This window comes from Giraffa tippelskirchi, chromosome 9, assembly GCF_054371585.1.
Source record: "Giraffa tippelskirchi isolate mGirTip1 chromosome 9, T2T-mGirTip1v1.2.pri, whole genome shotgun sequence".
Classification (NCBI taxonomy): Eukaryota; Metazoa; Chordata; class Mammalia; order Artiodactyla; family Giraffidae; genus Giraffa; species Giraffa tippelskirchi.
In genome coordinates, this window is record NC_137283.1 from 35,119,692 (window position 1) to 35,144,382 (window position 24,691).

The 24,691-nt window shown below is 39.6% G+C and overlaps 1 protein-coding gene across 5 annotated transcripts in view; it reads right to left on the bottom strand.

Annotated features, from left to right (window-relative positions):
* The window catches only part of LOC145519792 (uncharacterized), a 256,509-nt gene that overhangs the window by 89,172 nt on the left and 142,646 nt on the right, over positions 1–24,691 (bottom strand). For 2 of the 5 annotated variants that reach the window (XR_014063918.1, XM_081524543.1), the window contains 2 exons: positions 8,415–8,548; positions 3,357–7,712 (listed from right to left, as the gene is read on the bottom strand). The exons of 1 other annotated variant lie outside the window; for it this stretch is intronic. Coding sequence is in view for 2 of the 4 variants with exons in the window: in XM_081524543.1 (XP_081380669.1) it covers positions 7,680–7,712; positions 8,415–8,548 (167 nt within the window). In the remaining 2 variants the exon portion in view is untranslated. Of the gene's footprint in view, positions 1–3,356; positions 7,713–8,414; positions 8,549–24,691 lie in introns of those variants that run through there. 2 more of the 5 variants (XM_081524544.1, XR_014063920.1) reach the window with 2 other exon arrangements.

A 24,691-nucleotide genomic window follows, 5' to 3' on the forward strand; every position in this document is an offset into this window, starting at 1 on the left:
TTTCCCAAATTTGCTGGCATATCGAGTGCAGCACTTCCACAGCATCATCTTTCAGGATTTGAAATAGCTCATCTGGAATACCATCACCTCCACTAGCTTTGTTCGTAGTGATGCTTTCTAAGGCCCACTTGACTTCACATTCCAGGATGTCTGGCTCTAGGTGAGTGATCACTCCATTGTGATTATCTGGGTCGTGAAGATCTTTTTTGTACAGTTCTTCTGTGTATTCTTGCCACCTCTTCTTAATATCTTCTGCTTCTGTTAGGTCCATACCATTTCTGTCTTTTATCGAGCCCATCGTTGCATGAAATGTTCCTTTCGTATCTCTAATTTTCTTGAAGAGATCTCTAGTCTTTCCCAATCTGTTGTTTTCCTCTATTTCTTTGCACTGATCGCTGAGGCGGAGAAGGCAATGGCACCCCACTCCAGTACTCTTGCCTGGAAAATCCCATGGACGGAGGAGCCTGGTAGGCTACAGTCCATGGGGTCGCTAAGAGTCAGACACGACTGAGTGACTTCACTTTCACTTTTCCCTTTCATGCACTGGAGAAGGAAACGGCAACCCACTCCAGTATTCTTGCCTGGAGAATCCCAGGGACGGCGGAGCCTGGTGGGCTGCTGTCTATGGGGTCGCACGGAGTCGGACACGACTGAGGCAACTTAGGAGCAGCAGATCGCTGAGGAAGGCTTTCTTATCTCTCCTTGCTATTCTTTGGAACTCTGCATTCAGATGGGAATATCTTTCCCTTTCTCCTTTGCTTTTCACTTCTCTTCTCTTCCCAGCTATCTGTAAGGCCTCCTCAGACAGCCATTTTGCTTTTTTGCATTTCTTTTCCATGGAAATGGTCTTGATCCCTGTCTCCTGTACAATGTCACGAACCTCTGTCCATAGTTCATCGGGCACTCTGTCTATCAGATCTAGTCCCTTAAATCTATTTCTCACTTCTACTGTATACTCATAAGGGATTTGATCTAGGTCCTACCTGAATGGACTAGTAGTTTTCCCTACTTTCTTCATTTTAAGTCTGAATTTGGCAATAAGGAGTTCATTATCTGAGCCACAGTCTGCTCCCGGTCTTGTTTTTGCTGACTGTATAGAGCTTCTCCATCTTTGGCTGCAAAGAATATAATCAATCTGATTTTGGTGTTGACCATCTGGTTATGTCCACGTGTAGAGTCTTCTCTTGTGTTGTTGGAAGAGGGTGTTTGCTATGACCAGTGCGTTCTTTTGGCAAAACTCTATTAGCCTTTGCCCTGCTTCATTCTGTACTCCAAGGCCAAATTTTCCCATTACGCCAGGTGTTTCCTGACTTCCTACTTTTGCATTCCAGTCCCCTATAATGAAAAGGACATCTTTTTTCGGTGTTCTAAAAGGTCTTGTAGGTCTCCATAGAACCGTTCAACTTCAGCTTCTTCGGCGTTACTGGTCAGGGCATAGGCATGGATTACTGTGATGTTGAATGGTTTGCCTTGGAAACGAACAGAGATGATTCTGTCATTTTTGAGATTGCATCCAAGCACTTCATTTCAGACTCTTTTGTTGACCATGATGGCTACTCCATTTCTTCTAAGGGATTCTTGCCCACAGTAGTAGATATAATGGTCATCTGAGTTAAATTCACCCATTCCAGTCCCTCTTAGTTCGCTGATTCCTAGAAATGTCGATGTTCACTCTTGCCATCTCCTGTTTGACCACTTCCAATTTGCCTTGATTCATGGACCTAACATCCCAGGTTCCTATGCAATATTGCTCTTTACAGCATCGGACTTTGCTTCTATCACCAGTCACATCCACAGCTGGGTATCGTTTTTGCTTTGGCTCCATCCCATCATTCTTTCTGGAGTTATTTCTCCGCTGATCTCCAGTAGTATATTGGGCACCTACTGACCTGGGGAGTTCATCTTTCAGTGTCCTATCTTTTTGCCTTTTCATACTGTTCATGGGGTTCTCAAGGCAAGAATACTGAAGTGGTTTGCCATGCCCTTCTCCAGTGGACCACAATCTGTCAGACCTCTCCACCATGACGCATCCGTCTTGGGTGGCCCCACACGACATGGCTTAGTTTCATTGAGATAGATAAGGCTGTGGTCCGTGTGATCAGATTAGCTAGTTTTCTGTCATTTTAGTTTCAGTGTGTCTGCCCTCTGATACACTCTCGCAACCTCACCATGCTTCTAATAAAATTCCTGTTTTGCTTAAGTAAAGTCTGTTTCTGTTTCTTGTACCCAAAGAAGCCCATCTAATGTGATAGTAACCAAAATGACATATATGTACATACATATATAATATATATTGCATAATACATAATATACATTACTAAATATATATGGTATATTTAATGCATATTTTATATGCATATAATTTATCGAGGACTTATCATACTAAGCATCATTCTAAGCTCTTTAACTCATTTGTATTTATAAGTTTACAAAGGTATCCCTTCTCTGCCAACACTTCAGTACTTCCATTTTTATTCCCTGCTCTATTTTTTTTTCTGTTTTCAGTGTTCTTCTCTCTTTGCAACACATATTATCATATTCTTATTAGGTTTGTTGTGTATCAATTTCCCTGCCCCCCACTAAAATGTAACCTCATGGATATGTCTCAGGTGCCCAGGACAGTCTCTGATATATGGTAGGGGCTCAATAAATATGTGTTTCATTAATTAAATAATTAATTAATGAGCTCATGCTACCATATGGTGTTATTATGAATATTCCTTTCAATCAGCAACCTCTTCCCACCTACCTGGCAGGACCTGCTTAGGTACAATATCTGTTTTCTTCTGTAAAGCTTTTTAAGTTTGGGCTAGATTTTCACATACGTGCTCTGTTCCAGCAACAGGGGACTACATCAAATGACCTCCTGAGAGCTGTCTGTCTCTTGACAATCAAATTCAATTCCACTTAAATGTTCTAAAAGCAATTTGTGGAGAAATTCTTTTCCTCCTTCTCTCCCCAACTGGAGTGCACATTTATCTAATTATTTTCTTAGGAGCTTGACCTAGCTTTAAAGGAGTCCCATGTCAGCTCTCCTACATTTTCTCTAAGCACTCACTTTATGAAACTAAGAGACTAAAGACTCAGCTCTCTAGGGAATTAAATTTCATTCAAATAAGATTAAGGATTTTTGACTCACAAAAGCAAGGACAATCAGAGGCTAACTAAAATGAGGCAATTGTTCAGCAAACTAATTCAGACATATTACTCACAAAGAGACTCTCACAATTGGCCAGGGAAGAAAAATGCCTGTGAAAGAATGGGTGGGCTGCATTGAGTTAAGGGAGCCTACTTCCCTCTAAGGCTTAAAGCCCAGTCCCTCACTTCCTAGCTGGTGAATATGTTTATTTTCTAAATTTAGTCGATTGTAGCCCAAATCCTCCCATTGAACAGGATTAGATTAGAACCTGAGAGGCAGCCTTAGATTAGATCTTGAAAGCCGGGCACGCATGGTGGTTAGCTCCTCTATGGAAACAGTGGATTGGTGATGTGGTGACATGGTGTCAGGAGTGGAGAAGAAGTGTTGATGTTGATTTACGGAAGTATGTCTGTCACCCCTCAATTTAGAACATGGATTCTTAACCTCTTGTGGGGCATAGACTCTTTCTCAAAATGTTTTTAATTGTGTAAAAAAGAGCATACAATTGCAAAGCAAACTAATTATATTGAAATGCATTTGTCAAAATATCTTTTTCAAAACAGATCGGTAATTCATGTATTTATTAATACATTAAATATCAGAGCTGCAGTAGGCCTGATAATTACTGTAATTTTAAAGTGATGATGAGTTTAAATGATAGTGTATCTCAATAGCTACAGTGTGATATGAAAACATATACAATTTATATAAGTGATAAAGTCACAGGTACAGCTAATAATTTTGTGGTTGATTCTTTGTGGTCATAATTGAAGGAAATGCTGAATTTCAATTAGAAGTTAATGAAAATAGTGTTATAATTTCTCGGATGCTCCCCACCATCTACCCCAGGTTAAGAACTGGCATTGAGACTAAAGTGAAACAGTCCATGAATCACCACTATTAAATATTGTACCCAGCGTCATGGGGGAATGCCCACATTTGTGGGCATTTGTTTCAACTATTACCTAGCTTAAGAAAATGTTCTTGCTGGCTCACATTAACAATGAAAAAGATTAAAAAATGGAAAAACATTACTATCTGCCACATATTTTCTGTACCTAATGAAAAGATCTCTTTAAACTGGTAGGCAAGGGCCCCAAGTTGCCATAACATAGTATTAGAACTCTGGCATTAGGGTGCCTAACTTGTTCCCGGTTGCTCAAGACTGTCCCTGTTTTAAAATGAGAAGTTAGGCTCTAGGGACCCCTTGGTCCCTGGCAAACATGGATGGTTGTTGAGTGCTTTGGAGTCAGAAATAACATAGTGATTTTGATCAACTTGAGAGACAAATAAGTTGTCAGGAATAAGCTGTCTATTTGTCAGAAAAGACCCTGATGCTGGGAAAGATTGAAGGAAAGAGAAGAAAGAAACAACAGAGGATGAGATGGTTGGATGGCATCACCAACTCAATGGACATGAGTTTGAGCAAGCTCTGGGAGATGAAGGACAGGAAAGCCTGGCTTGCTGCAGTCCGTGTGGTCACAAAGAGTTGGACACAACTGAGTGACTGAACCACAACAACAAAAATGTCTCTCTTGAGTCTCAGCATCTTCATTTCCAAATGAGAATGAGAATATCTTTCCTATAAAGTTGTGATAAGTGTTAAATGAGGTTATACGTATAAAATGCTTTGCCACGTTATAAGCACTCGAAAACCAGTGACGACTATTATTATTATTGCCACTGCTGTTATTATAAAGTTAATTGCCTTCCCTTTACCTGACTCTATCCTCTCAAAAGAGTCTCACCTTCCTCTCTGCCTATGTACATTGTATACAGTCCTCAGACCCCTTGTGAACTCTACTTTTTTGTGAAGAATTAATTCGCTAATATCACATGCAGTGATGAAATGGTGCATTAGGTTGAACTTTTTGAAACCGATAGTTTTGTAGGTCAAAAACAGTCAAATACTGATATCATACAATTCGACCTAATGTGTGTACATACTAGGCATGGGGTGTGGCTTACACAAGGCTGTCATTTCATAAATGTTGTCCTTTCTTCCTCAATGACTCTGATATTCATGGGCCTCTCCTTAATTCTTCCTCCTATAATCGTCCTAGGTTTTCAAAGAGATTTCAGATTCCATGTCATTATATTATTTTAAATTAAGATGATCTATTAAATGCTTAAGTAAAATGATTTTTTAACCTTTCATAAACTGTGTGTAAAAACTTCACAAATCAGAAGAAAAATTCTACAGTTTTGGAACCTTATATTTGCTCTAGATACAGTTGCTGTTATGTATCCCTTGCTTTTTGGCAATAAATAATATACTGCCTTGCCTTTGAGAAGGCAATGGCACCCCACTCCAGTACTCTTGCCTGGAGAGTCCCATGGACAGAGGAGCCTGATAGGCTACAGTCCATGGGGTCGCTAAGAGTCGGACATGACTGAGCGACTTCACTTTCACTTTTCCCTTTCATGCGCTGGAGAAGGAAATGGCAACCCACTCCAGTATTTTTGCCTGGAGAATCCTAGGGACGGTGGAGCCTGGTGGGCTGCCGTCTATGGGGTCGCACAGTCGGACACAACTGAAGCGACTTAGCAGCAGCCTTGCCTTTATCTTGTGTGCATGTGTCTTGAACCTAACCTTGACCATGTTATATTCTACTCTATCTTTTTACAATATCCAGTGTTAGAAAGAAGCACATTAATTATAGGTAATTGAAAACGGGGCTTTAAATATCATAAAAACCAGATGGTAAGTTTACATCAGTAAGGTTTCAAACTCAAAGGGACATCATTAAAGAAAAGGGCCCCAAGTAAATTTCTGGAGCAGCTCTGACCAGGCTGGTAGCCCCTATGCTCATGTGGTTATTGAACCCTTGAAATATAGTTGGACCAGATTTAAGATGTGATGTAAAAATGAAATACATACTATAGCCCAAAAACTTAGTAACAAATAAATAACATAAAATATGCTGTTAATAATTTTACATGCTGAAATGATAATAAGTTGGATATACTAGGTTAAATAAAAAATGTAATTAAAATTAACTTCACTTTTTACTTTAAATGAGATGCCAGAACATTTAAAAATTCATACATAAAATCACTCAAATGACAGTCAGGAGATGAATGGATAAATTTAATGTGGTATACGCATACAATGAAATATTATTCAGCCTTAAAAGGAAGGAAATTCTGATACATGCAGCAGCATGGATGAAACTTTGAAAATATGCTAAGTAAAATAAGGCAGACATAAAAGGACAGATAGTGCATGATTCCATTTACATCAACTATCTAGAATAGGCAAATTCATAGAGACAGTAAGTAGAATTAGAAGTGACCACGGACTAGAAGTAGGGGGAGTGAAGACTTAGTGTTTAAAAGGTAAGGAATTTCTGTTGTGGGTGATGAAAAAGTTCTGGCAATGCATAGTGGTGATAGTGACTACTTCGTACCAGTGAATTATGCCAATTATAAAATGGCACATTTTATGTATATTTTACCACAGATTTTCAGCGTTCTCATGTGGCTTACATTACATTTCTTTTGGATAGAGAGTTTAGAGTTTAAACTGGCTCTAGAGGTTAATGAAAAGCAATACTGGTGGAGTTTGAGAGCTGAATCTTTGCAGTTAGATGTAGTTAGATGTTAGGATTCAAGTTCCAGCCCTGCCCCTGACCACCTAAGAATCTTTGGTCAGTATCACTGACTACCTTAGTTTCTTCATCTGCAAATAGGGATTATAAAATCTACCACCTAGGGTTGCTGTAAGTTTAGAAGATGATGCATATACATTGAGTAATGTAAACATAAGAGGCAGCTGAATAAATGCTATACCTTGTTGCTATAGATGGAAGCAGGATTTTCCATTTTTATTGATACCTAGCAATTTTGCTAAATCTGAGGCATAATCCAAAAGGCCAAACAGTATTCCATTCACCTGAGTGAAGCCTAGTCAGTAAATGTGATCCCCTTTATGGGACTGTGGGAAAAGAAGTCAATTCTACTCTACAGAGTGTTCATTTAGAACATCTCTTTCCTTATTTTCTCTAGGTATATAACTCAGTGTATAATATGCATTCCTAAAACATCTTTTTGGGCAAAAGTATTCACTGAAAATAGCTAAGACAATGAAGCAAATACTGTTAGGGGCAGATCACTCAAAACCTACACACTTTTGCAGCCAGAGCATTAACAAAAAAACTGATCCATTGGGAAACAACTTAGCCAGCCGAAGCGTGTGACTCAGCTTGGCTGGAGGTGGCCACAATGGATCTAAAAATTGCACGCACACACATGCACACCTGCACAAGTAAAGTAGGAATGTTGGCAGTGCCTTAGCACTGGAGCAGGGCTGGAAGGTGTGGAGACGATACAGATGAAAGTAGATCCCTGAGTAGTGGGGCTGCCATTAAGGGAGGAAGTATAACCTGCCCTGAATTAGGAACTGAGTAAGTCTGGTGGAGTGCCCTTGGCTGGTGAAGAAACCCAGGCGCGGGGCTTATGTTAAAGTATTCTTTAAAAAAAAAAAAAAAAAAACCTCAAAGTTCTGCTTGAGGACATTTTCCTCTCTTACTGAAGGTTCTCATTGCTCTCCTGCTAGTTCAGTTCCCAGTGCCTAGGGAAAAAAGAAAATCACATATGAACCAGTATGTCTTCTACATTACATAGGTAGCTGTCCCCGTTTTTAATAACATGAAGCCTAACTCATATTTCAGAACCATACATATCTGCAGTCTTTTTGTGCCAGGGAGAGGGCTACATACACTGTCATGTTTGAGGTTCACCTGGCGTTATTACATTACAAAGTTGATTCCCTTGCTCAAAGATCCCCCAGGAAGTCCATAGCACTAGAATACTCTTGCCTGGAAAATCCCATGAACGGAGGAGCCTGGTGAGCTGCAGTCCATGGGGTCGCTAAGAGTCAGACACAACTGAGTGACTTCACTTTCACTTTTCACTTTCATGCATTGGAGAAGGAAATGGCAACCCACTCCAGTGTTCTTGCCTGGAGAATCCCAGGGATAGGGGAGCCCGGTGGGCTGCCGTCTATGGGATCGCCCAGAGTCGGACATGACTGAAGCGACTTAGCAGCAGCAGCAGCAGTTATCTCAAAGCTCATCCTCCTATCTGCTACAGTCTATCACCTCATGATTTTAGGCTATTTGCTCAGCTGCTCAGTTGTGTCCAACTCTTTGTGACTCCATAGACTGTAGCCTACCAGCCTCCTCTGTCCATGGGGATTCTCCAGGCAAGAATATTGGAGTCAGTTGCCATTTCTTTATTGGCTTTTTAGATGTTGAAAAATGTGACCAGATACCTTAGCAGATTTTAGGCTCAGCCTTGCAGAAGCTGTCCCCTCAGAATACTTCAGTTCCACTTCCTGAAATTCACCTTGGGTAGTATTACTAAACAGCGAAGAAGTGATCCAGGCATATTTCTTTTCAAAAGCACCTGGGAGAAGTGGAAAGTATAATGTCATTTTCTAAGATCTCTAGGTCTGAGGCTATAATTGTAAGTTTATCTTCTGTCAGGTATGAAAATGAAAGTCATTAGGTTGTAATTTTTCTTTGTCTTGCTAAGATATCAAATGGTAAGCTCAATGGAAGAGTGTCCAAGCAGAACTGGGTATGCCCAATAGCCAGATCAGATACTATTGGGATTCTTAATATTGAAAGTAGTCTTGAAAGCTAGCACAGACTCTGATGGGAAAGATTCTTGAATGTAACTCAGAACTTGCTTCCCCTCCTGGAATATTCAGTTAGTAAATAACAGAGCAGCCATACTGGTTACCAAGACATAGGTATTTCTGTAACGGGGGTGCTTCCCCTGTGGCTCAGTGGTAAATAATCTGCCTGCAAGGCAGGAGACGCTGGTTCAGTCTATGGGTTGGGAAGATCTCCTGGAGGAGGGCATGGCAACCCACTTCAGTATTCTTGCCTGGAGAATCCCATGGAAAGAGGAGCCTGGAGGGCTAGAGTCTGTCTCTAGGGTCGCAAAGAGTCGGACACAACTGAAGCAACTGAGCATTCACACATGCATTTCTATAGTGGTGGGTAAACAGTTGTGCCTGAGCCCTCCACATGCCTCTCTTTATCTTAGCTTCCCTCCCCTCACCCCAGTCCCTCCACACCTCCTCACATTTCAGAAACTAATTGCCTAGCTTCTTAAGGGGGCTCTGGTTCTTTGACTGGCATCTCTTCTCACTGGTCAGTGCCTAACCATGCTGCTTCTTAACTATCTCCACATTCTACAGCTAACACATTAGCCTAATGCCTGAGATTGTATTTGCCCATCTTTGTATTGGTGGGGTAGGAAGTATAGATGGAAATGAGAAATTGGAAAATAACCTGACTCTGCTGAATGATTCATCTAGTATTTGAGTATATGAATTTCTTTTAAAGAGCTTGAACTCATTTTTACAAAGTCTCTAGATCAAGAGTTGCAAACTCCTGTAGACTGGCCAAATTTGGACTCCTGATGATATTTTTTTAATGGCCAGAAGTGTGTAAATATACTGAATTCAAAGATTAAGTCAAAAAAGAACTATTCATCCCAGCTACCCTCTTGTCCTACTGCTCAGTTGTACATTTAAAATCCCAGCCTGTTCCCTGACAGCATTCAAATTTGAAACCCCTGTTCTAAATTCATACAACACCATCTCAATTCTACTAGTATTTACTCATCACCGGATCATACAGTCTATCACTTGAGCTGTAATGTTTCTTTTTTGTTTAAGAAATGAATGCAAAGCTACTTTCAGAGGTAGCCAATTAAGATTAATTAAACATTTCGCCAGACTTAACAGGTCTAATTAGATTTGATTCATCTGTAATTTTATTACCAATGAGCTATCTGGATGACTAAATTATATTTTCTTAACTTCATGGAAGACGAATGCTCATCTCTTCCCCTTGGGCTTTTTTCCTCCCTTTAAGGGATGTGATAGTGAGTCATCATCCATATTCTCCCTGCCTCCTGGTGCCATTAAGTAAAGCCCATCTGAGAGCTGATGATGGAATCTGGGGCTCTGGGGCAGCTTCTGGCTTTGGGCCACCTCCCTGAATTATTCATGTGGAGCCAGGGAGGGTAAATGTCCAGCCACAAAGATCCAGAACCAATGCCAAGGGGGAGATGCTGGCCTAAAATAATTGAGGAAACGACCACTGGCGCCACTGACTTGGAAGCTCCAAGTAGAACCACATGGCTTCAGCTCAGGTCTAGGTGGCCCTTGACCCTCCCCCCCCACCTCCCCCTCCTTCCTGCCCCAGCACTCTTGTTTTAACTAAGAAAGGAGCTCTCAGGAGCCAAGATGTCTCTCTGACCTGGCGTAAACTCTGTCCTTTGAGTTATTGCTCTCAGTAACCCTGCAAGATATTTGGGATTTTTCAGAATAAACAGCAATCCCCAGCCTCTAATTTTCCCCCGGCAGCACTCGTGTAATTATCCCACTGGTGTTAAGTTGATTGTATGTTTTTAGTATATTTACTGAGTATGTATTATGCACAGAGCATATGGTAGCACTGCTATGGGGATGCAGAGGGGAACAGGGTATACAGATCCTGATCTTTAAGTATAATAAGTAAGTTTCATTTGAAGTCAACTTGATGGTAGCTGTTGGAAGTGATGTCTTTTGAAGAATTCAAAGTCTCCAAGGAGAATCAGTGGGAAAGAATGCTGTGATCAAGTCATGATGTCTCCTCTGGCAGAGTACAGAAGGGTTTCATTCCTGACCAGCAGTCTTATAAGAAAAATAATACTGTTGTCTAGTAGTCCATTTATCTATAATGCCTTACATAACAGAAAAAAAAAAATCACTGCCATTTACTTGGTATTGAATACAAGCAAGACATTGGGTAGGTGCTTAATATGCATTACTCTCTTTTAAGAATATCTGGCATTGTTTCATCTTGATCACCAGTGACTACTTTTAGACCTGCGATTTGACCAATGTGGTCTATGTGGTTATCCTAGCTCTAGAGGCACAGACACAACAATTTACAGTGTGGTATAGGAAGAGTAGTACATCAGCAGTTAGAAGGCTCAGATGCTACTAAGCAATCTTACATCTACAGCCCTCATTTTTCAAAATGTAATGTGTTGGGGATAACTTGATTTTCCCAGCCCCTTTTCAATACCACAAGTCTGAGGAAACCTAGCTCACTTCACTGTTGTATGAACGGACTTAAAGTAATTAACAGAAGGTGACCCAAACCATACACATTTTTCTCCTCCATAAACATCCATAAGGATTAATGTTTTGCTGTCATCTTGAGAAAGGAAAGGGATGCTGCTGGAGTGAAAGAAAAGTGAAACTGTTAGTCGCTCAGTCATGTCTGTCTCTTTACCACCTCATGAACTGTAGCCCACCAAGCTCCTCCTGTCCATGGAATTCTCCAGGCAAGAATACTGGAGTGGGTAGCCATCCCCTTCTCCAAGGTATCTTCCCAACCCAGGGAGCAAACCTGGGTCTCCTACATTTCAAGTAGATTCTTTAACATCTAAGGCCCCAGGGAAGCCCAGTAAAGGAAAGGGATGCTGTTGGAGCAAGCCCACACAATTCATCTGGGTAGATTTTGGAGTCTTCTGGATTCGGGCATGATACAGTCAAGGAAGTTCCCTAGGGTACAGTGACCTTAGTGCATAAAGTAAAACAAGAGATTTGTCTCTAGTAGCTGTGACCAGGTCACTGAAGGTATGCAAGGAGAATATGTTCTGATAAAGGCTACAAAATTGTTAACACTTTTAATTATGTTTGGGGCACACAGCATTATGGAACCAGCTGACTTGGCGTTGTTGTAAACCTTGTCAGCTGCCATTCAGTGATTCAACCAGCCAAGGAAGCTCTAGGGAAAGTTTGCTCATTTCTTTATTCAGGTTGTTTGTCCATCCATGTAATTTTAGAAGTATTCTTTCGAAGAATCCAGCAGCCGTTAATCCTAACGAACAATAGCTTTTGAATTCCAGTCCATCCTTTATCACATAATAGTTAAGGTAGAGAGAGTAGTGGGGAGCCTTCTAGTTATATTTTGCCATCCTGTCCAGAATACAATTGTGAGGAAATATAGAAGTATTGGATGCATGGAAGCAGGAAAATAGTCATTTTTCAGATAAAAGTTCTAGATAGTTTTCATTCAAAGTTAAACTGTGATGAAAAACACATTAAAACTTAAAGACATAGAGGTCATTATTTGTTTTATTTTGTTGCATATTTTATTTGAGCTCAACTCACAATTCCTCATGTTAAAAAGAAATGGTTTTTAAATCTACAGAATTTCAAGTGCAGTATTAAATTTTGTAGCTAAAGGAAGTAAATGTGTACCACTACTTATATTCTAACAGAAATAGAAGAGATAAGCCCCAAAACTTGTCTTGGTAAAGCCACACATTGGTAATTGTGCCAGGGAGTTCACGCTGCAGAATGTCTAGTGTAAGTAGTGGCTCACCTCTGATGAAATGTTTAATTTCATACCACAGAATCCAGTGACATCCCATTAAAAGATAATCCCTTGGTGTTTAAATTTCAGAAGTTCTCCTATGCCAGTCAACTTGTGGTTGCAGTTGTTCAAGACAGATGCACCATCATCCTATTTTAACATCATATACTGATGTTTGCCTCTTGCCAAATCCCTCTCCCCTGCACACATCCTTTTCTATGAGGTAAAAGAATTGTAATCTCTGGACTTGTTTGATCAATTTATAAACATGCTTAGGATAAAGGGAACTTCAGAATTTGGTTCAATCCCTATAGGTCTGAGTTGAGAAAAAGAGAGACAGAGATAAAGACAGAGAGACAGAAGGAGGGAGGTGTCCATTCATATGTACCATACCTTCCATGGTCAAGCTAGTCATTTAATTTAAGATGCATGGACCTCTCCTGAAAATTTCCTCATGTATATAATAATATCAGCAACAAGTTACATCAGTTGAGTGATATGAGTACTCATTGTGTGCCAAGGAATGGGGGCTGAGTGCCTTGGAATGTCAGCATAGAAACTATGTCAGGCTAGGTTCATGTTGAACAGTTAGCTCCCCAGCAGATAAGGGAAACCTTCAGACAGAAATCAGAGCCAATGAGGCAGCCCTTAGGGACAAGGCCAATGCCAGTCCTACTGCTTTGTGGCAAAATGGAAAGAGATGGAGGAGGAATGAGATATGCAATGCTTCTTATGCTTATGGACGTTTTTCCCCCTGAAAAACATCTGAGCATACAAAAGCTTGTGCACAATTCCAGGAATTGTTACAGAAATCCTGAAATCTAACACAGGCAGTTTGGACTCCTGAATTAAGACAAAAAGAGATAGGAGGAGAAAGCATCTGATTCTTACTTGGAGCCTTCTGTATTGCAGACACTTGACATACATATAAACACACCTTGACAATGGCCATGAAAGATATGCTTGTGGGCCCCATTTGGTAGATCCAGAACCTGAGATTCTCAAAAGTTAAACATCCACAGAGATCACATGGCTAGCAAGTACTAGGCAGGCATTCAAAACTCTTTCTTCCTGACTTCCCAGTGTTAGCATTTGAGTCAACCATGAGAGAGAGAGAGAGAGAGCCTAAAATACAACAGAGATGAACATTTTTATAAGAGATTATTGATGTTAGAAACTGTACATATCTCACAATAGGTACATTAAATATACCACAATTCATCCATATAATGGAATATTATGCATCATTACAAGCCATATTTTCACAAGTTTTTTAACGATATGAGGAAATATTCACAGTTACAAGGTCACAGTAGCAGGATTCAAATACGTATATTTATCATAGCCTATATATGTGTATGTGTGTGTGTGTGTGCACATATATAGATACGAGAAAATTGATGATAAAGAATGTGAGTTTTGTCTTTTTAGTCATTCATGTTTGCATTATAATGATCATTTGTTAATTTTATAATCAAGAAATAGTCAATCTTTCTAACAGTTGAAGTATATTACTTAGATGTTAACTGTCTTAAAGCATAAAGGAGCTAGAAGGGATATAGCACAATCCCTTTTTAAAATTTTTATTTACTTATGTATTTTTTAAATTGAAGAGTAGTTGATTTACAATACTATGTTAGTTTCAGGTATACAGCATAGTGATTCAATATCCATGCAGGTTACACTCTGTCATAGGTTATTATAAAATAAGAGCTATAATCCTCTGTGGTATGCAGTGTATAGGGGCTTCCCTTGTAGCTCAGTTGGTAAAGAAACTGCCTGCAGTGCAGGAGACCTGGGTTCGATTTCCGAATTAGGAAGATCTCTTGGAGGACGAAATGGCAACCCACCCCAGTATTCTTGCCTGGAGAGTCCCATGGACAGAGGAGCGTGGCAGGCTACAGTCCATGGGGTTGCAAGAGTCGGACACGACTTAGTGACTAAACCACCATGCAGTGTATCCTTGTTTCTCATGTTAGTTTGTATCTCTTAATTTTATACCCCTAATTTGCCCCTCCTGCCTTTCCTTTACTCTTTGGTAGCCACAAGTTTATATTCTATATCCATAATTTTGTTTCTGTTTTGCATATACCTTCATTTGTGGTTTTACTTTTTTTAGATTTCCAAGTGATATCATATGGTATTGTCTTTCTCTGACTGACTTAATTTTCTAAGCATAATATTCTCTAGGTCCATCCATGTTGCTCCAAATGGCAGAATTTAATTATTTTTTATGGCTGAGTAATATTTCTCTCTGTGTGTGTTACATCTTAATCCACTCCTCTGTTGATGGACATTTAGGTTGTATCCATGTCTTAGCTATTATAAATAATGCTGCTATGACCATTAAGGTGTATGCATAATTTCAAATTAGTGTTTTTCTACATATATACCCAGGAATTGAAAGCTGGGTTATATAGGATCTCTATTTCTAGTTTTTTGAGGAACCTCCACACTGTTTTCCATAGTGGCTGTGAAAGGGAGAGTGGCTCAATTGTGTCCAATTCTTTGTGCCCCCACGGACTATACAGTCCATGGAATTCTCCAGGCGGGAATACTAGAGTGGATCCCTCCTCCAGGGGATCTTCGCAACCCAGGGATCTAACCCAGGTCTCCTGCATTGCAGGTGGATTCTTTACCAGCTGAACCACAAGGGAACCCCAAGAATACTGGATTGGGTAGCCTATCCCTTCTCCAGCGGATTTTCCAGACTCAGGAATCGAACCAGTGTCTCCTGCATTGCAGGTAGATTCTTTACCAACTGAGCTATCAGGGAAGCCCAAGTTGCTCAGTTGTGTCCAACTCTTTGCAACCCCATGGACTATACAGTCCATGGAGTTCTCCAGACCGGAATACTGGAGTGGGTAGCCTTTCCCTTCTCCAAGGAATCTTCTCAACCCAGGGATCAAACCCAGGTCTCCCGCATTGCAGACAGATTCTTTACGAGCTGAGCCCCAAGTCTGTACAAATTTATATTCCCACCAGCTGTGTAGGAGGGTTCCTTTTCCTCTGCAGCCTCTCCAACGTTTGTTATTAGTAGACTTTTGAATGCTAACCATTAATAGGTGGAAGGTGATATCTCATTGTTGCTTTGATTTGCATTTCTCTATTAACTAGTTGTGTTGAATATCTTTTCATATACCTATTAGCCATATGTATATCTTCTTCAGAAAAATGTGTATTTAGATATTCTGCCCATTTTTTGATTGGATTGTTTGGGGGGATTTTATATTGAGTTGTATGAGCTCTTTGTATATTTTAAATATTAGCCTCTTGTCAGTCCCATCATTTGCAAATATTTGTTCCCATTCCATAGATTGCCTTTTTGTTTTGTCAGTGTTTTCCTTTGCTGTGCAAAAGCTTGTAAGTCTGATTAGGTCCCATTTGTTTAGTTTTGCATGTGTATCTTTTGCCTTACTCCTTATCCAAAAAAAAAAAAAATGTTGCTACAATTAGTTACAGAGTGATCTGCCTATGTTGTCTCCTAGGAGTTTTATGGGCTCCATTCTTATATTTAAGTCTGTAAACCATTTTGTGTTACTTTTATATATCGTGTGAGGGAATGGTGCAATCCCTTTTTAATGGTGAGAAGACTAAGACTAGATAGACATGCCGTAAAATTAAGTAGGACTTGCATAATATTGGTGGAGATATTGTAATTCATAGTATAGTCTTTCATTTTTTGTTTTCTTCTTATGTCCTTTATGAAGAAGTACAACCTTATCTGGAGAAAAATGTTCTCACAGTGAAACAATGCTTTTGATCTCTGGTTACCATGTATATGTGAACTCTGAAGTAGGGCTCTGCTCAGAAAGACAGATTGCCCAGATCCCTGCAAACTGTCTGTCTTCTGTTCCTCAACACCTCTTGCCAAGGGGACAACTAGTCTTACCCCACCCAGGATTTGAAACCATGAGAACAGGGATTCCTACTTCTCTCCTGGAAGGCAATTTTCTGAAAGTGGCTCCTCCTGGAATCTCTCCTCAACTCATCTCCTAGAGCCTGAGCCAGAAGCCAAGTTGAACACCCCACTTCCTCAGCGGAACCCACCCATCAGAGACTTTTTCTGCCAAAGGTTTACCATGGAAGGATTTCAGCCTCTGAGGAATATTCAAATATATGTGCATTTGTTTCCCTAATTGCCATAATATTTACATTGTCATTATCAGTAGATAACATTATATATTTATTTAGAACTATCATTTGCAGTGCTCTCCCCTAATTAGGAAAGGAAACAGCTGTTTGGCATGTAAGAGAATATGTCCTGTCCCCTTTGACTGATCACTTGAATAGAACAGGGATTATAAGTATTTACTTAAGGATTTCTAAAGTAGAGCTGACCAGATCTAGGCAGAATGAAAATGATTTCTCAGGAATCTTCTGCTATAACAGATTATGGTAGGGAAGGAGGGACAAATGGAAGAGCAGGTCTTTGGGGTTAAATGGCATTTGTCATCAATTGTAATGGGACTGGACAGTGGTTTGGTTGGTGTTTCAATTTGAATTGTGCTGTTTACTTGATCAGGATCCTTGCTTTTGAGTATGTAATGGTGATGATATAAGTCTCAGGGTCACTCCTTGACTAGTTTGCCAGTGAGCTGCTCAGAGGAAAGCTCTTCAAAATTGCCTGTTTATTCCAAAGAGGAAAAAAAAAATACCTCTTTTAAGTCATTTTTTGCCATTAGTTCAAATTATAAAAATGTTTTTAAAAAGTCAATTTTTAAAAAGAACTAATATGTATTATAATCTTGGATGCAAATGGAAAAGAAAGATTTAAAACTAGGTTTTTAAAAAATTAAGCTAGTTGTACAGTCAACATTTCTGCTTATATTTACCTATAGGAACTATAAAATGCATGATGAATTTTGGTTTTTTCTGACATCGCCCACATAAAATATATTGCTTATATATGAAAAAATGACTATACTGTAGGGGATAGACTTAAGAGAGAGTTCACCCTAAGTGTAGCTGTGTTAATATAAGAGGAAAGACTGTATTTACTAATACCATTTCTAGTTAATAGGGTGTGAAGTTTAATTACAAAATCCTATACAAGGAATTTATTGCATACAAATGGGGTCAGTTAAAATAACTTTCTTCAAGCATAGCAGATTTAAATAGATTTGTGTCAACATAGCTTTCCAGTCCACCATCATTATCAAATTATTCCATATTATCTTCAAGGGGAAATGGTTTTAGACCCAGTGGTAAACATAGTTTGGTGCTTTACTTTGAAGGCAGGGGTCGTGTGTGAGTGCGGAAATAACTTACCACTTTGGTTCACTGTAGTAGACATTTTTGAATAATAGCCAAAGGGTTCTTGTCAGTTTCAGGAATTTACTGAGTACACACTTTCACTTTTCATAAGTAGGCCTGGAATCAGACTCTTAATAGAATGAGATAACAAGTCAGTGTCAGAGACTCCAGAAATGACTTGAGGGTTCTTTGTAGAATTTTCACATATGAGGAATGTTCAGAAGAGTCAATAAAACTAAACTGTGGAGCCAAGTAGTCATGGTGGGAAATGTCCACTTAATAATTGCCAACAGAAAAGACAAGCATATAGATCTTCAAATAATGATCGAGTAATCAGGCGTGGGTCAAGGCGTAGCAGACGCATGGTTCTCAAGGGGTTCCAAGTCAATAGTTCTTGACCAAAAGCTGGACTTTTTTTCTTACTTCAGTTGTGACTTGGAAGAGATCCCATCATTTCTCTAAAAGTGATTTATCTTTGCAGTGAGTACAGTAGCACCAGGCACTTTCTTTGGATATGTAGCATTTAACGTAGCTGTAAATGTTACATTTCTTTCTGTGATACTTGCTTAAATATGTGTCTCCTCTTTTAGACATTAAGTTCCTTTGCTCACCCTTATATTCCCAGCATTAATCACATGCCTGGCGCACAGCACGCATTCCATGATGATTTGTTGAACATGACCTTATTTCAATGGAAAATTATGGAGAACATATGAAACAGTTCATGTAGAGTAGTTAGCCTTGTGCCGATACTCAGTAAGTCTTCAGTGCATGTGAGACACCCTTATTGTTGTTATTATTATTTACATTGAATAAATGTTTTTAAATAAAATAATAAGTTCTAGGTTCTTTCAGGATAAACCTCAGCAGGTAACTCAAATCAGTAGGCACTAAGAAACTACATTTTATTAGGTCATGTCATATTGGTCAAGCCTAAGGAAACCTCTAAAATTTGGCTTCTCAGCCAGAAAGGCAATTCATCAATTTACAATAGAAGCTATTTTTTTCCCCTAGGGGTCAGGACTTCCTGAAATCAGTGTCTTTGGAACACAGAATTAGTTCCAAATGTTGCTCGTAATCTCTGAATCAAAACAAAGGGAGCTGTCTCTGTGGTCTTATAGAGTTTGAGAGGTGGGCTGGAGACTTAGTTCCACCATTCTGGTACCTTTCTCATTGCTAGAAAGCTATGTAAAACATGTCTGTCAGCCTCTGTTTCTCACTGTTTCTCTTAATTTAGAGAATGAAGGATAAATATGACAGTTCTGCTATCTATGTCTAATACAATTTTGAAATGGAAAGAAACCTTGGTAGTGGTTTAATTGCTAAATCATGTCCCAATTCTTACGACCCCATGGACTGTAGCCCACCAGGTTCCTCTGTCCTTGGGATTTTCCAGGCAAGAATACTGGAGTGGGTTGCCATTTCCTTCTCCAGGGGATCTTTCTGACCCAAGGATCAAATCTGGGTTTCCTGTGTTGTAGGAAGTCTCCTGCATTGCAGGCAGGTTCATTACCAACTGAGCCACCAGGGAAGCCCTTAAAAGGAACCTTAGGGAGCATCTGTTTTCCTAAACCCAACATCTTATACATCTATATTATAGATGATAAATGTGAGCATTGAAGAGGTGACTTTCCCTCTATACAGATAGGTTGTAACAAAGCAAGGGCCTCACCCTGGTTTTCTGGAGAATTTTTGTTCTTTCCAGTTCCCTATCCTGCTTTATCTAACATTCCCTATTGTTGTGTAGTCTGAGAAAGGACCCTCAAACATTATTCACATCCTGGTCCTGAGTTGCTTTATGTAAAAAAGTGATGGGAGATTATCCTGGATTATAATCTAGGGGCTAGAAATGCAATCACATGTATATTTGAGAACTAGGGAAAGATGAATCAGAAATACACAATGGAAAAGGTGATGTGAAGACCTGGCGAAGAGAGATTTGAAGATGCTGGCCTGGAAGACTGGAGTAATGTGGCAACAATTCAAAGAATGCTGGCAGATACCTGGAGCTGGAAGAGGCAAGGAGTGGATTCTCCCCTAGAGCCTCTGGAGGAAGAAAGACACTGCCAACACAGTGCCTTTGATTCTGGCACAATGCTGCTGATTGCAGACTTTTGGCCTCTAGAACTATGAGAAGATCAATTTCTGCTATTTTAAAGCACCATGTTTGTGGTAATTTGTTATAGCAGCTACAGGAAACAAATATACCTATGAAAATAGAAGTCTTATTTTCCTAGTTAAAGATTTGATTTATTTGCTGCCCTGACCTCACCAATAACATTAGGAACAAGGTAGCTTCAGAATTAAAATTTAAGTGAACTCCTGCTTTTTTGGCAGCAATTTAAACTAGATCCTACTGGTTCCCTAGTAGTTTTGAGCAAATAAATTCTGGACTAATATGATTTCATTTGCAAAACATTATGGATTTATGATATGACCACAGGGCAAATTATTTCATACATAGACCATCTTGGAAATTACACACACTTCTTTGTCCAAATCACCTTTTATAACATAATGTCTCAGGGTTAATTGGACTACAGTTTATTTTGTATCTCACAGATATTTTGAAGGGATTCATACTGATAAGATTTTTCTTTAGATGGCCTTAGGAAAGACCTATCTCTTATAAGATGACAATCTACAGACATAGAGTATCATTTGGTATCTGATTTTTTCAAAAAATAATTTCATTATCCTGTGTTTGTTTGTTTTTTTAGCTTTATGTTCAAAGAATGATAATTTTTTTTTTTTTTTTCACTTTCTCCAAAAGCTAGACATACACCATTTAGGAGAACTGCAATCCCCAGACACTCCCCATAGCAATAACATTTCATTGTCTTCCTATGTATGGATTTACTTGTTGCATAATCTTGCCTTATATGTAATTGTCCTGTGTTTTTTTGTTTGTTTGTTTTAACCTTAAAGACTCTATCTCTTTCTAAGCTTCAATCTTCAAAGTGTATAAGACAGCACTGGAAAAGATGGGTTAATATTGACTGTAGATTAGTAGGCTACCCTTCAGTTTTATGAAGAAGCACAATTATTTCAGGTAGATGGCAGAATAAAAGGGTACTCATTATTAAGACCAGGTGTTATTTTAAATAAATGTTAACCAAAAATAGAATTTTCAACACCAGCACAGTATTGGTCCAGGAGCTTTTGTGATCATTAATAGACAAGTATTTCTAGGCATTAGCTTCTAGTGACAGTTGGGTTCTTACCTTCTGGAGTTGGATTAATTTGTGTATGTGTCTATCAAAAATCCCCATATAGTAAAGTTAGTTACAAAGCCATAACAACTTAATTCAGTAGTAAAAAATTAAATATGGTGACCAAGTTTGTGTGCACATCTATCAGATATTTTGTTAGAGGAACCAACAGAGAAAAATGCATCATTTACCACTGAAGTAGGAGAAATTGCTCCCAAAGAGCCAGGATATAAATGAAGATCATGTTCTCTTAAAAAACAGCAAGACTCATTTGTTAGTTGAACCATAGGACAATGCCTTTTGTGTGTCAGAAATGGTGGAATTGATAGCAGTTTCTTATGATTCAGCTTAGTTGTTTGCTTGCAGTTGATTGGTCCTGGATGTTATAAAAGTGATCCAATTCAAAGAGACTACTCCTTATGACCTGTTTCCTCATTTTGTCCCTTTGAATAATTTTACCCTTTTTAAAAAAAATACTTCCCATCTAAATTTTTTAAATTACATTTATTTATTTTTGGCTGTGCTGGGTCATCGTTGCTGCTCAGTCTTTTCTCTAGTTGTGGAGGTAGGGGCTACTCTGTAGTTGCAGTGCACCGGCTTCTCATTGCAGTGGCTTTTTCTTGTTGTGGAGCACAGGCTCTAGGGCACACTGGCTTCAGTAGTTGCAGCACGTGGACTTATTAGTTGTGGTTCCTGGGCTCTAGAGAACACATTAGTTACTGTGCATGGACTTAGTTGCTCCACAGCATGTGGGATCTTTCTGGGCCAGGGGTCAAACCTGTGTCTTCTGCATTGGTAGGTGGATACTTTACCACTGAGCCACCAGGGAAGTCCTCAAGCTTATTCTTGCTGTCAGGGCTCCACAAGGAAAATCACAATGTAGTCAAACTGGGTAATTTAAAGAGAGATTAACAAAGAAGCCATTAACAAAGGTGTGGACAGAGTGGAGAGATTCCACAGGGTATTATGCCATACCATTGTGCTAGTGCTATAGACTGATCGAGTGTATCCTCCCAAATTCATATGTTGAAAATCTAATGCTCAATATGATAATACTTGGAGGTGGGGCCTTTAGGTAGTGATTAGGTCATGAAGGTGAAGCCCTCAACCAGTGGGATTAGGGCCCTAACAAAAGAGGCTCCAGAGAGATCCTTTGCTCCTTCCAGCATGTGAGGACATAACACAAAGATGTCCATCTGTAAACCAGTAAACCTTCACCACACATCAGTTCTGCTGGCATCTTGATTTTGGAATTCCCAGCGTCCAAAACTATGAGAAATATATTCTTTTGTTTATAAGCCATGCAGTCTATAGTACTTTGTTATAGCAGCTCAAATGAACTAAGACAGTAAAGGTCAGGGTGCTGTGCACACTTCCAGGCCGAAGAGCAGAAGAGAAAGAGAAGGTGGTAGGGGGGGGCGGGGGTGGCAGGTAGATAGAATAGGAGGTGGGTAGAGAAGCCTGTTGTCTGTCAAGAGCTGTGACATCTCTACAGAAAGGAAATCTGGGGGAATAAAACTCCAATTTACTTTTTTTCCCCCTCCATTTCTTTTTGGATTATTTTATTGAGCCCGCCATTCCCCGAAAGAAAATCAGTTAATCAAACCTCTATATCCCAGCCTCCTAGAACACAGGCAGAGTGGAGTGGATCTGGGGTGAGAAAAGGAATTATGCAGCACAGTTCCCGGATTCTGATGATGTTTGCTTGAACCACTCGGTTTATTTAGCCAGGGCTACTCCAGGCTTTCCAAGTGTATGAGCTGATAGGTTATGTTTTCAGATACTTGCCATCATAAAGGTAGCCTAACACTAAGCGCCTCACAGAGCATCTGGTAGACTGGAAGTGCTCAGAAAACATTCATTGAACTAATTAAATGGAATCCTTGCAAACTGAGGTTTGTCCATGTGCCAAAATCCTAAAACTCAAATCAAGAAGATGATCAGGTCTCACACTCTTGCCTTTTGTTTTAAGACAGTCCTTGAAATGTGTTTGCTGAAGACAGACAGAACTTTCCCTTCTTCTCCAGCACATAACCCAGTCAGAGGGAAGATGCTTTGTGGTTGAATAATGCATGAGACAGCAAGGCCCACACCTGATGTTTTCAAGGTGTTAGAAACTTATGATGAGCCTGTTGATTTTTTTTTTCAACCCATCTGCTTAGTTGCTCCTAAGGATCATTTGACAGTTTCTATGGGGAGGCATGTGGAAAATGTTTGGAATATTGTTCCCTACTCTGCAGGAAGAATAAGAATAGGCTTTTGCTTTTTCATGTCCTGTTATTTTTCCCTTTTCCAAATTCATCTGGCCCTGAGCACTCCTACAATTGTAGACTTATTGGAGTTTCCAAGCTGCGACGATCATTCCTTTAGTTTTCATCTGAGTTAAAGCAATGAACTGACAGCAGCCACGCTGGAATTGCACAGCCAGAAGGACCAGAAGTGAGAGCCTGAAGTGAACTAGGTCAATTTTTCCTAGGGATTTGGAATTAGAGCAGAGAGCTACAGAATGAAATTGTTCATGTCGTCCCATCCAGGCATCCATGCCTGTAACTACAACATGTGGCCTTGGGAGCTATGGGTGGGCATCTTTCCTCCACCATGTGGAATGAGGAGCAGAGTTGAGTTTTTGCTGAGACCAAATTAAAAAAGAAAAATGAAGCAAATGTGCATATACAACAAAGATGGAGAGTATACTCCCTGCTTTCTGCTCTCCCTCAAGTTCACTCTTTTTAGTCTTTTCTGAGCCCTCTCTGCATTCCTGCTTATCATTCCATTATAACATCATTGCATCTGTACACTAGATCCTCATCTTTTGAGTAAAGTTACCTAATTTGATTTCTGTTTCAAGCAACCAAAGCAAACAAACAAAAACAAAACGTCATACTTAACCAAAAACTTCTTAAGATGGGGAATTACCTAGGCTAGAAGGAATATTCCAGTTGAGAGAAACAAAACAAACATTATCAAGAAGAGTTGGAGACAGTCATTCTAAAAGCATTAAAAAGATGTCTCTCTTAACATGGAAACTTATATTACCATATGTAAAATAGATAGCCAACAGAAATTTGCTGTATGTCTCAGGAAACTCAAACAGGGGTTCTATATCAGCCTAGAGGGATGGAATGGGGAGGGAAATGGGAGGGAGGTCCAAAAGGGAGGGGATATATGTATTCCTATGGCTGATTCATGTTGAGGTTTGACAGAAAACAACAAAATTCTGTAAAACAATTATCCTTCAATTAATTAATTAAAAAAAAAAAAGATGTCTCTCAGCTCTGAGATGAGAAAAATAAAGCTTTTCTTTGGGCTTACGTGGTGACTCACGTGGTAAAGAATCTGCCTGCAAAGCAGGAGACACAGGAGTTGCTTTTGTTGTTTTGGATTTCCCAAACAGTCCTCCTTTTCTTGGGGAAATAACAGAACAGTTGACCCCTGAACAATATGGGGTTTGAATCACACAGGTCCACTTATATGTGGATATTTTTAGTAAATGTGTGCTTACAATAGTACATCTATGTGGGCTTCCCAGGTTGTTCAGTGGTAAAGAATCTGCCTGCCAATGCAGGAGACACAAGAAATGCTAGTTCAATCCCTGAGTCAGGAAGATCCCCTGGAAGAGTAAATGGCAACCCACTCCAGTATTCTTGCCTGGAAAATCCCAAGGACAGAGGAACCTGGTGGGCTACAGTCCC